Source organism: Eriocheir sinensis, chromosome 61, assembly GCF_024679095.1.
Source record: "Eriocheir sinensis breed Jianghai 21 chromosome 61, ASM2467909v1, whole genome shotgun sequence".
Lineage (NCBI taxonomy): Eukaryota > Metazoa > Arthropoda > Malacostraca > Decapoda > Varunidae > Eriocheir > Eriocheir sinensis.
This window is the reverse complement of record NC_066569.1, coordinates 10621278-10634331: the sequence shown is the minus strand read 5'-3', so window position 1 is coordinate 10634331 and position 13054 is coordinate 10621278. Positions and strand designations below refer to the sequence as shown.

General features: G+C 43.2%; 1 protein-coding gene across 1 annotated transcript; it reads left to right on the top strand.

The window, feature by feature from the left end:
- Window positions 1-5164: 5164 nt before the first annotated feature.
- Window positions 5165-11146, top strand: LOC126986463 (mitotic spindle assembly checkpoint protein MAD2A-like). The gene is made up of 5 exons (XM_050842667.1): window positions 5165-5322; window positions 6147-6293; window positions 7468-7597; window positions 8564-8670; window positions 9107-11146. Exons 1-5 carry the CDS (start codon window positions 5247-5249, stop codon window positions 9271-9273), a joined length of 627 nt encoding a protein of 208 aa, XP_050698624.1. The 5' UTR covers window positions 5165-5246; the 3' UTR covers window positions 9274-11146.
- The last annotated feature ends 1908 nt before the right edge of the window (window positions 11147-13054 follow it).

Sequence of the window (13054 nt, the reverse complement as noted above, 5' to 3'; positions counted from 1 at the left end):
AGTAAGCTCCCACACCAATACCAGAGCCTTCGAAATTTCCTTGTATAGTGTCTGGTGTTTATATTTAAGTTCACAAATTTGACGAAACTATACAGGAAAAGTCTTGTGTATTTAGTGTGGCATCGAAGACCTCCCCATTTTGGATTGTATGGGATTCTAGAGTTTGGTTCTGGCTGTTACGAAGACACTGTTTTGGACTGTGAAACCGGCTCCTAATGTTACTGTGCCGCTTCGTGAGCTGGGATGACAATGAATGAAGTACTGCCTGGTCGACACTTTAATTGGCATGGCATTGGCTTTAGATCAAAGCGCGTTCCTAGATGATGGAGTTACTAGACTTATCAACAACAGGGTCTCGTAAGTGGTTTGATGAATCCGCGCCCTGGAAAGTAGTTGCCATTTCAATCAAGAAAAGTAAAAATAACTTAAAATAAAAGATAAAACCAAGATAAAGAATATTAAAAACCTAAAAAAAAAGTTAAAAAGAATGTGTGTAGATAAAAACAGCGTTGTGTATGTGTAGATTAACCTATCTTTGTGCTGGGACGGGTGAGGAAGGAGGGAAGGAGAGAGAGAAAACACGTCCACACTCGGCGAGAGCCAACACCCAACTGCACATCCTTATCCCTTATCCCTAATCACCACAACCAATATCCCTTATCCCTAATCACCACAACCAATATCCCTTATCCCTAATCACCACAACCAATATCCCTCATCCTCAATCACCACAACCAATATCCCTCATCCTCAATCACCACAACCAATATCCCTCATCCTCAATCACCACAACCAATACTCCGCTCACCACAGCCACCATAATTTATACTTAAGGACTCGGAGGTGGTGATGTTGACCTCGAAGTGCTCTCGGAAGCCACTGAAGTCGCACAGGGCCCGTCCTTTTAATATACGACACACTGGTAACGTTGTGGTGGAGGCGAGGACACTTGTGACATGCAGCAGAGGGCGGGATTTGAACCGGATCCAGCAGTTACTTGGGCGGGGACGGGGCTTGTTAAGGACACTTGTAACATGGAGGTGCTAAGGGTCCAGCAGTTACGTGGGCGGGTACGGGGACACTTGTAACGTGTAGCAGAGGGCGGGTATCGAACCGAGACCCGGGAGATACATGGTCGAGGCCGTAACACACAAACACTTGGCCGAGGGTGCGTGGGAATCGAACCCAGGCCAGCAGATACGGGGACAGCGGGTGTTGGCCAAGGGCTCCCGCCGCCAACACACAGCGCAGCGGCTGGACAGGGAGTAGTGCCGGGGTTGGAGGTTTGCGTCAGAGTGAGCGGGGCCGCGGTGAGGTAGGTACAATTTAAGGTGAAGAAAGGAAGGCCGCGCTTGTCCCGGGAAGTCTTTGTGTGTGTGAGTGATAGTTGTTCCGTGTAGTTAGCTAGTTGGGCTGTTGGTGGGGGCGGAGCAGGCCTATTTAAGGGTCGTGTGCACGTGTGTGTGTGTGTGTGTGTTAATAGCCACTTTGAATGTTGTGCAAGACCAGGGTGTGGGGTCATGAGACATCCGGGAATCGTGAGACACCCGATCCTGAAGACACAAGGTACCGTGTCTTTTGTGGACTGCTTGTCGGGATCTGTCCCACCCAAGTTTATTTATATTATCATGAAAGCAAATGATGACGTGTGTGTGTGTGTAACGAGGGTTTCACAATCACTCTTCTTCTTCTTCTTGTGACCTAATAAAGTCCTCCTTTGTACTTTTTTACACTTAGATGCTTCACTTATAAGTCACTCCATGATGGTAAATTTTGGGTTCCGCGATGGTAAAATAAAGATATGGGATGTCTCACGATACCGGATGACAGATGACACCACACCTCTCACAATATTGTACGGGCTAGTTAAACGTGTGTGTGTGTGTGTGTGTGTGTGTAATTTATCATGTCCTAATCACGAGTCCGTTCCGAACGAGCTCATTATAATTATAAATGTGTGTGTGTGTGTGTGTGTGTGTGTGTGTGTGTGTGTGTGTGTGTGTGTGTGTGTGTGTGTGTGTAAGTTTTCATATCCTCATCACGAGCCCGATCCGAACAAGCTCATTATTATTATAAATGTGTGTGTGTGTGTGTGTGTGTGTGTGTGTGTGTGTGTGTGTGTGTGTGTGTGTGTGTGTGTAAGTTTTCATATCCTCATCACGAGCCCGATCCGAACAAGCTCATTATTATTATAAATGTGTGTGTGTGTGTGTGTGTGTGTGTGTGTGTGTGTGTGTGTGTGTGTCCCGTCTCCCTATCTGTATTTGCCCATTAATTTTTTATGTCTCTCAAACATCTTTATTCCTTCTCTCAAATTTCTACTGTGTCCTCGTGTGTTGGTGGTGTTTCTTCCTTCTCGTAGTAGTAACTCCTCATTGTCTACTTCTTCCGTTTTATTCCATGATTTATAAATTTGTATTAGGTCTCCCCTTTCTCTTCTTTGTTCCGGTGTTGGCAGGAGGACCATTTCCTTTAACCTGAATTGAATTGAATTGAAATATTTATTGTTGTAAAATTTCACGTAATTGACTGTTCTTTCTCCTCTTTGTTCCGGTGTTGGCAGGAGGACCATTTCCTTTAACCTGAATTGAATTGAAATATTAATTGTTGTAAAATCTCACGTAATTGAGTGTTCTTTCGGCCACCTCTTCGGAATATTCTTTACAGGAGCAGCGAATAGCGGGCTTTTTTATTGTTTCCTTTTTGTGTGCCCTTGTGCTGTCTCCTTTGCTGTAAAAAAAAATACAAGAAAGGTCTTGCAGACAAACCCCTTACTAGGCTAGTTACAAAAAAAAATAAAAAAATCTCCATTGTACAAACATACGAACACAAGTTGAGGTTAGTTAACAGAAAAAGGAATTGGAATGTAAATACTGACACTATTTCTTCATATGACAAAACTTCTGGAACCATTTTCGTTGTCAGCCTTTGTATTCTTTCTAGTTTTTTTTTTTATTATGTGTTTTTTCTTATGGGGAGACCACACAGTTTCCGCATATTCCAGTTTTGGTCTAATCATTGTGGTTATTATCTTTTTCATCATATCCTTATCCATGTATAGTGAATTATGCTACTCCTATTACCATTCTATACGTATCGCCGAATATCCTATTAACACAACTCAAGGGTGTGTGTGTGTGTGTGTGTGTGTGTGTGTGTGTGTGTGTGTGTGTGGGCGGCGGGGATGTGCAATGACCATACGAGGTAGTTAAGGTAGGTGTGTGTGTGTGTGTGTGTGTGTGTGTGTGTGTGTGTGTGTTAAATGGCCACTTTGAATGTCGTGTAAGCCCAGGGTGTGTGGGGTCATGAGCTAGACATCCGGGTATCATAAGACATCCCATATCCTGAAGACATACCTGAATTTCGACAAGGTACCGTGTCTTTTGTGGACTGCTTGTCGGAATCTGTCCCACCCAAGTTTATTTTATTATGAAAGCAAATGATGACGAGTGTGTGTGTGTGTGTGTGTGTGTGTGTGTGTGTGTGTGTGTGTGTGTGTGTGTGTGTGTGTGTATAACGAGGATATCAACCATCACTCTTCTTCTTCTTGTGACCTAATAAGCCTTGCATCACTATTTAAGTCCTCATTAGAACTTTTTTACACTTAGATGCTTCACTTATAAGTCACTCCATTATAGTAAATTTTGGGTTCCGCGATGATAAAATAAGGATATGGGATGTCTCACGATACGGGATGGCAGATGACACGTACCACACCTCTCAAAATATTATACGGGCTAAGTTAAACGGCCGTGTGTGTGTGTGTGTGTGTGTGTGTAATTTATGATGTCCTAATCACGAGACCGCTCCGAACAAGCTCATTACAATTATAAATGTCCTGGACGTCTTAAAATGTCCAGGCTATTAACATTTTAGTATATATTTTTTTAGAGAACTTGTCATCTTCCAGGGTTTCTGTTTATGAGAGAGAGAGAGAGAGAGAGAGAGAGAGAGAGAGAGAGAGAGAGAGAGAGAGAGAGAGAGAGAGAGAGAGAGAGCTAGGTAGTGATTATAAGTAGTTTCGTATCATTATCTAAATTTGTAGTTTTAATATTTTTTTAAACTTTTTAAGCCAGAGAGAAAGAGATTTTACTTAAGTGCTGAATGTGGACTACAAATTGAAAATGTTCTTATATTAACGAAATTAGCATTCTTGGACAATTTCCGATTTATTTTTGATGTTTTGCTTTTATGTACATTTGTGGTCAATATCTATCTATCTATCTATCTATCTATCTGTCAGTGTGTGTGTGTGTGTGTGTGTGTGTGTGTGTGAGTTAAGTAAATAAGTTAACGTTTATTGCTAATTATATACATTACAATAATACACATATACACAAATTCATGGTAACGTTATAGCCACGGTCCGTCCACCCAAAGCTCCTCCTTGACGGACATTTATTAATTATGGATGAGACGTGGAACTTGACAATAATAAGTGTCTAACTATGGCTATATACACAAAGGTGAAATACTGGTTACATTAAAGTAGTAGTAGTAGTAGTAGTAGTAGTAGTAGTAGTAGTAGTAGTAGTAGTAGTAGTAGTAGTAGTAGTAGTAGTAGTAGTAGTAATTTATCAGTGCAAAACCAGTAGAAAAAAAAAACTAGACGTCAAGTGAATATTGAAAAAAGAAAATAAGAGTTAAGCACAAGAACATATAATTGACATTGATTGATGGATTGATTGATAGTTGATTGTTGCCACTAAAACAACAAAGGATAAGACCGTTGATTGATTGATTGATTGATAGTTGATTGTTACAAGTAAAACAACAAAGGATAAGACCGTTGATTGATTGATTGATTGATAGTTGGTTGTTACAATTAAAACAACAAAGGAGAAGGGTTGATTGATTGATTGATTGATAGTTAAGGAGCATGCCATCCCAACCCCCAGGCAGTACAGAGTGTGATTATACAACTAAGGATACATGTGGAAATAGCACCGGGAAACTAAAAAAAAAGCTGTAATGGTTGGGGACAAGTGGAAAAAATAAGAAATAATTGAATGAAACTAAAATCCGTGAACCGTTGCAATGGCATAACCCGGGACGATCTGAATTATACAACTAAGGATACATGTGGAAATAGCACCGGGAAACTAAAAAGATACAGTGGTAGAGGACACGTGCAAAAAATAAAAAATAATTAAGTGAAAGCAACAATAAACTATCAAACAATCAATCAAAATCCGGGAGCCGTTGCAAAGGCGTAACCCGGGACGATCATCTGAGTGGCGGCAAACATGGCGGGCACGGCTCAGGACGTCACCAACGCTATCACGCTCAAGGGCTCGGCGCAGCTCGTGTCGGAGTTCTTCTGTAAGTACCAATCCTCCCCTGGGCACCGATCTCCCCCCTGTGGGCATTGGGAAGTGCTAGGGGGCCGGGGTGCCTCAGGGGAGCAGCCCGACCCGCACCCCTGGGATAGTTTGAACTTAAGGGTGTCATGTTGATTGATTTATGTCACGTCACCGTGGGAGCGTGTAAGAGAAGGTCAGGGCTCCTCAGGGGATGCCAGAGAATAATGCAAATGGTTCCCTTGGGGTGGAGTCCTTCCCCAGGAGTTAAGGAAGAAAGGGGCCTCGTCACCTCACTCCCCAGCACCGGGAAGGGAGTGGAGCATGTGTCCCAGGGGCTGATATCATGAAGGAACGCTATCATGAACTACAGGAAGAAAGAAGACTGAAAAAAACACCTCATCTAAATAATTATGTCATTACCTCACTCCCCAGCACCAGGAAGGGAGTGAAGCATGTCCCCCAGGGGCTGCCAGGTACGAGTGGGTGCTGATATCATGAAGTAACGCTATCATGAACTAGAGGAAGAAAGGAGGAGAATAAGAAAGAAGGCTGAGAAAAACACCTCATTTAAACCGTTACGACATCAACTCACTCCCCAGCACCAGGGAGGGAGTGGGGCATGTGTCCCAGGGGCTGATATCATGGAGGAATGCTGTCATGAACTACAGGAAGAAAGGAGGGAGTGAAAGAACTTGAACTGTTGAAAGGTTACAAATCTCTCTCTCTCTCTCTCTCTCTCTCTCTCTCTCTCTCTCTCTCTCTCTCTCTCTCTCTCTCTCTCTCTCCTCTACAACATGCTCCACCACCCCCTAACAAGCCTTCCCCTTCCCCTCCCCCCCACAGACTTCGGTATCAACAGCATCCTCTACCAGCGTGGCATCTACCCGCCGGACTCCTTCACCTTCAAGCAGCAGTACGGCCTCACCCTCTACACCACCACAGACGCCGGGGTGAAGGAGTACCTCGACAACATCCTGGGCCAGATCAAGGGTAAGGGCGGGAGGGAAAGACAGCCAGAGGAGGAGGAGAAAGAAGTACTCCCTGGGACCTTAACCCTATTTATTCTTTGGTATTAGGACGACATTCATATCAGGGGGCATTTAGACTTACTAAGACTTATACTACAGGTACTTATTCGTTGGTAATAGGATGATATTCATATTAGGACAGACATACTTGCAGACTTACTAACACTCACTATATTTATTCCTTGTTATTAGGGTTAGGATAGACATAGTTACTCATGCACATCAAGGGTGAAAAGACATAGTTGCTGGCACTCATATTTATTCTCCAGTGTTAGGGTGTCATTCATATTAACCCTCTCGCGCACCGTAAGTTTCCAATAAGTTTCTGTTCCACTCGTCATACATTTCTCATACCTGACCGGCCTTTTTTTGCCGCCACGATACTCTACATTCCCGGACGTATTTTACCCTCACAGATATATCGTACCCCAATAAATTTGGTATCAATGGCTTCATAAAGACTTGTATTCCTGAGTGACGCACTGAGTATGCTTTGGTGAAACACTGTGACTAAGAATCTGAGAATGTCAAATTATGATGTTTGAGAATGACTGACTGCTTGCCTGCTGCAGGATAGTTAATGCTGGGTGTACACTGCTACTGTATATCAAATTTGTGAGTATTGAGGATGGTGAGCCATTATTGAGGGAAGCTGTTAGAATGGAGGTGCCAGGTCCCTGCCTTCCAAGCTGGCCAGAGAAGACATGGAGGCAGCGCATTGAAGAGGTTTGGCAGCATTGAGCATTGGAGAGGCTGAGGCAATGGACAGAAATAGTTAGATGCGAATCATTGACGGACCAACCTCATGGGAACTTATAGGAAAGCCTGACATTGGACTGATGATGTGAGTGTTGGGGTATGACAGCTCACCCAATAGAGGGCAGTTAGGGCAGTATTTTAAGACACCATCGCTTCTCACATCAACTATTTCTAAAGGTCGAAGAGGGGATCAATCTGTTTTTCATGAGTGTTTTTTAAGGTTCATGGCACAGAAGAAGGGTCAAACTACCACCAGGGTCATAAAACTACCCCTGGAAATGCCCACAACTTCTACGAAAGCCTTGTCAAATATGTGTTCTTGGGCAGCGAAATATCTCATAATACGACCATTAGAGTCACAGATCACTACACAACAGAGTGGCTGGAGGCGGGCGAGGTGCAGCGGCTGGTGCTGGTGGTGGCCAACGTGGACACAAAGGAGGTGCTGGAGCGCTGGGACTTCATGGTGCAGCAGGAGCCGGGCTTCACCACGGAGGACACTAAGGAGTAAGGCTCCGTGCATGTCCCTTAGTTTTCACGGGCAGGAATGTGAAGCTGTAAGGAATAACTTGAGTATTGACTCCAGAAAATTGTCTCAGTGTGATAAGTTAGGTTGCGTAATAAGGCACCATGCATCCCTTAGTTGTGTTAAGTTAGGTTGGCTTATGATATTTCAACATTAATCTTTAACCAGCAACACTTAGGGAATACAGATCACACAGTAGCTTCATAAGGGAATACAGATCACAGTAGCTTCATAAGGGAATACAGATCACACAGTAGCTTCATAAGGGAATACAGATCACACAGTAGCTTCATAAGGGAATACAGATCACACAGTAGCTTCATAAGGGAATACAGATCACACAGTAGCTTCATAAGGAAATACAGATCACACAGTAGCTTCATAAGGGAATACAGATCACACAGTAGCTTCATAAGGGAATACAGATCACACAGTAGCTTCATGAGGGAATACAGATCACACAGTAGCTTCATAAGGAAATACAGATCACACAGTAGCTTCATGAGGGAATACAGATCACACAGTAGCTTCATGAGAATACAGATCACACAGTAGCTTCATAAGGAATACAGATCACACAGTAGCTTCATAAGGAATACAGATCACACAGTAGCTTCATAAGGAAATACAGATCACACAGTAGCTTCATGAGGGAATACAGATCACACAGTAGCTTCATAAGGGAATACAGATCACACAGTAGCTTCATAAGGGAATACAGATCACACAGTAGCTTCATAAGGGAATACAGATCACACAGTAGCTTCATAAGGGAATACAGATCACACAGTAGCTTCATAAGGGAATACAGATCACACAGTAGCTTCATAAGGGAATACAGATCACACAGTAGCTTCATAAGGGAATACAGATCACACAGTAGCTTCATAATTCTCTACCCTAATGTTAAGGCCTCAGTATGTGTTCACGAGTCACTTCTCTCTCAGCGGCAAGATTGGCGGGAAGGATCTCAAGCTGATTCAGAAGGAGATGCGCGATGTTATTCGACAGATCACAGCCTGCGTCACCTTCCTCCCCCTCCTGGACTGTGTGTGTGAGTAGCTGTGTGTGTGTGTGTATTTACCTAGTTGTGAAATACAGGAAAAGAGCCATACATACTAGGCTTATGCTGTCTCGTCTCCATAACGCTTATTATCCAGTTTGGCTTTAAATTCATGTAGCGTTTTTGCGCACACAGTCTCCTCGTCAAGTCCGCTCCATTTTGTGTGTGTGTGTGTGTGCGTGCTTGCTTGTTTGTGTGTGTTTGCTTGTGTGTCTGTGTGTGTTTGTTTGCATATGTCTGTATATATGTATTTGTTTGTTTATGTGCATTTGTTTAATTTTTCTGGCGTCTTATAACACTTCTCGGTATTTTATTTATTTATTCATTCATTTACCATATTTGAGACCCCCGAGGAATTACCCCCATCCGCCAGTTTCTTGTAGACTTACCATACACTTTACACTGACCAAGGCATTTCTCTCCCCAGGCTCCTTTGACCTCCAAGTGTACACCCACAAGGACACCAAAGCCTCCGAGAAGTGGATGGAATCCCCGCCGTGCTTCATTGCCAACTCCCAGGAGGTGCGGCTCAAGTCCTTCTCCACCTCCATACAGCGAGTGGACACCTGCGTCAGCTACAAGATGGACGACTGAGGCGGAGAGAGAGCGAGGGATAATTTGTGTCCGTCCTTCCTTAATTCCTTCCTTCGCTCTGGTGTGTTAGCGTGAGGCATTGTGGAGGTGACGTGTGGCAGCTAGGTATGGTAAGGACTTTTGTCTGTGTCTGTCTTTTCATGTGTTACCAATACCTACTGGTTGCCTGCTGCTCCCTCTATGTTGTTACACTTTTCTGCTTTTTGTGTGTGTTTGTGTTTCGTACGTTATCAATAGCCACTTGTCTGCTGCTCTTGTTTCCACTTTTCCTGTGTGTGTGTCTCTCATGTGTTGCCAATAGCCACTTGTTCTTTGGTTCTCTTGTTTTGTCACACTTTTCCTCTTTGTGTGTTTGTCCTTCATGTTTCGCCAATAGCCACTTATTCTCTGCTTCCTCCCTTTCACGACACATTTCCTTTTCCCTCTAGTGTTCATCTTTGCTTCAGGTGTGAGGGTAGGAGGGATGACTGGCCAGGTGTTGTTAAGTATTAATGAGAGGTGTGGGGATGGTAGGAGGCGTGATGTGAGCCCGTGGTATTACAATCGCTCCGTTCTTTTTCCATCCGTCGTCTTTGTTTTGGTAATAGAAGCGATTGCCGACCTGATATTGGTGCCGTTTTCCTCGTCTCTTGTCGTGTTTTGTTTTTGTTTTAATGAGAAGTGTAGTGAAGGTGGAATGAGTGATGACATAGCAGTATAAACCCCCTCTTCATCTCTGATCCTGTTCTTGCTTCAAATGAAAGGTGTGGGCAGGTGACAGTGGAATGAATGAAGTCTTAAGGGCCAGTTCGACAGTCCAACACGGTCATTGTAAGCGCTCAAACCAGACTATATTCTCCACAGTGATACGTTATTTCTACCCAATATGATATACTATAGAGATTTCCAGTGTGGTCTCCTGAAGTGTATTCCTTTTCACATCAATGCCAAACACTTTACAAGGGCCAGTTCGACGGTCCAACACGGTCATTGTAAGCACCCAGACCAGACTATATTCTCCAAAATGATACGTTATTTCTACCCAATACTATAGAGATTTCCAGTGTGGTCTCCTGAAGTGTCCTCCTTTTTACATCAACACCAAACACTTCACAAGGAATTTTCGCCGAATTTTGTGCTTGGTTGGACTGTAAAACCGGCCCTAAAACTTTCATCCTCTCCCCTTTCCTGTGTTACCAGTAGGAATTGGACACCCCAACCCAAACCTTCCCTTCTCTTATCTTTCTGTTTATTTTCACATGTTATTAAGGGTCATTCAGGCTCTTAATGCACACTAATTCAGCAAGAAGGAATCCCTCAACTTGCTGTGTTTTTACATGTCATTAAGCGTCATTCAGGCTCTTAACGCACACTTATTCAGCAAGAAGGAATCCCTCAACTTGCTGTGTTTTTACATGTCATTAAGCGTCATTCAGGCTCTTAACGCACACTTATTCAGCAAGAAGGAATCCCTCAACTTGCTGTGGTTTTACATGTTATTAAGGGTCATTCAGGCTCTTAACGCACACTTATTCAGCAAGAAGGAATCCCTCAACTTGCTGCCCTAATACTCATACTATTGCAGATTAATTTTCCCGGCATGCAAGTCTTGTTTCTGGTGTGTGTGTGTGTGTGTGAGTGTGTGTGTGTAGGGTGGAGAGAAGAGGGCAGGTACCGGTCATGTCATTGTCGTCCGTTCGTAGGCGACGTGATTTTATTGAGAGCTTCTGCGTGTTGGTTGTCTGAGGAACTGTGCAACTCCTTTGTTCATCTTGCTGTCCACCTTAAGGGTACGGCCACACTGCATGAGGTTTGCTGGGAGGGTAGAAGGTAGCGGGATGCCTAGCGGGTCAGAGGCAAGAACAAACATGTTATCTAATACAAGTGGCTATACAGGATGCGGGTAGCGGGTTTCCTCCAAGCTTACCCGCTACCCGCGTCCTGTATGGCCACTCCTATTAGATAACGTGTTCGCTCTTACCTCTGACCCGATAGGTGTTCCGCTACCCTCTACCCTCCCAGCAAACCACCAAGTCATGATTTTGTAGACTCCTAAAACCAATAGTCATGATTTTGTAGACTCCTAAAACCAATAGTCATGATTTTGTAGACTCCTAAAACCAATAGTCATGATTTTGTAGACTCCTAAAACCAATAGTCATAATTTTGTCCTTCCGAAACCAATAGTCATAATTTTGTCCTTCCGAAACCAATAGTCATAATTTTGTCCTTCCGAAACCAATAGTCATAATTTTGTCCTTAAACTAATTGTATTTTGCACTCATTTTTAAGCCAGTAGCCATATAAGTTTGTAGAGTCTTCTTAAACCAATGTAATGATTATTTTGCACTTTCATAAACCTCTGTAACCAGACTTATTTTTAACCCGGTAGCAGCGGGGATCACGTTTCTTAATGGTCCCTCCAAGCGAGAAAAATGAGAAAAAATCACTCCTCACACAAACCATTTTATAATATATGTCAAAGCATTTGTGATCAGTTTATGCATCATCTGTTTTTGAGGGTTTGTATCATGGCACAAATTTGGCCCATCGCTGCTACACGGTAAAGCCACAAATTTGGCCCGTCGCTGCTACACGATAAAGCCACAAATTTGGCCCGTCGCTGCTACACGGTAAAGCCACAAATTTGGCCCGTCGCTGCTACACGATAAAGCCACAAATTTGGCCCGTCGCTGCTACCGGGTTAAATCAATAATCGTGATTTTACACTCATTCTTAAGCCACTGTATGTTTGTATCCTTTCTACTATTAAGCCTCAATTTTACATATACTCACTCACTGCATCACTTCCACAAGCTGCAGAAGATTCATCCTCAGCCAGGGTTTTGAGTTTGATCAGAACGCTCCATTTTTTCCTGCAGTTTGTGGAAGGACAGAAAAAGCAGCAGCCCAAGATCAAATAGTGTGATGGTCTTCCTTGTGTTCAGTATTTTATAAAAGGAAACACTTGACTCACTCTACTCATAGATTTTGTACATTTTGATAACTTTCTTACCTAGATTTTTGAATTAATAAAGTGAGCTTTTTATACATTTCTAAACATTCTTTTCATTACTGTGATGACTGGCTGAGCATTTTTGCTTTATAATTCCAGATTTCTTTATTTCCTGGTCAGTTACCACCTTCCATCACTTGAAATATTTACAGGCTAGAATAACCACCTTCAGGAAATGTCTTGCCTGTAAGGGACAGCCTTATGCCCATATTACGAGCTCTTCCTTCATCAACCATTGCCTTGACATCAGCTCCATGGATATCAGTATTACAAATCCCTCCTAACAAGTCTTCATGCAGGCCTCTTTTGCACACCAAGTGCCTCAAGGCAGGAGCCATTGACTTGCTCAAGCCACAAGCTTTGTTGGCAGGGCATCCCTTTGGCCTCCTCCACTCAGGACTGTCCCTTACAGAATCAACCCAGTGAGCGTGATATCACGTACCTCTGGGTGGCACGTCACATGTCCATGTAGCTCAAACTGGTGTTTTCAGACTATGCAGGTCATAGGCCTCAATTCAATCTTGTAAAGTAATTGCCAATTTGGCAGTCAAACCTGCAGTATCCCGTGATTCTACAAAGGCACTTATTTCCAAAAGCAATAAATTTGCATCTTCAAGTCGCTATTAAGTGTCTGTCTTGGCCATAGGGAGCACAAACAAAAAGTAATTTAAAGCTGCCATTGGTTGTTGGATTTATAATGACTTGCATCTTTCAGTAAGGGAGAGCTTGGAACACAGCTGTCATTCAGTGCAGTTGTCAGCTTTGTTCTGTTCATGTAAGAGAATC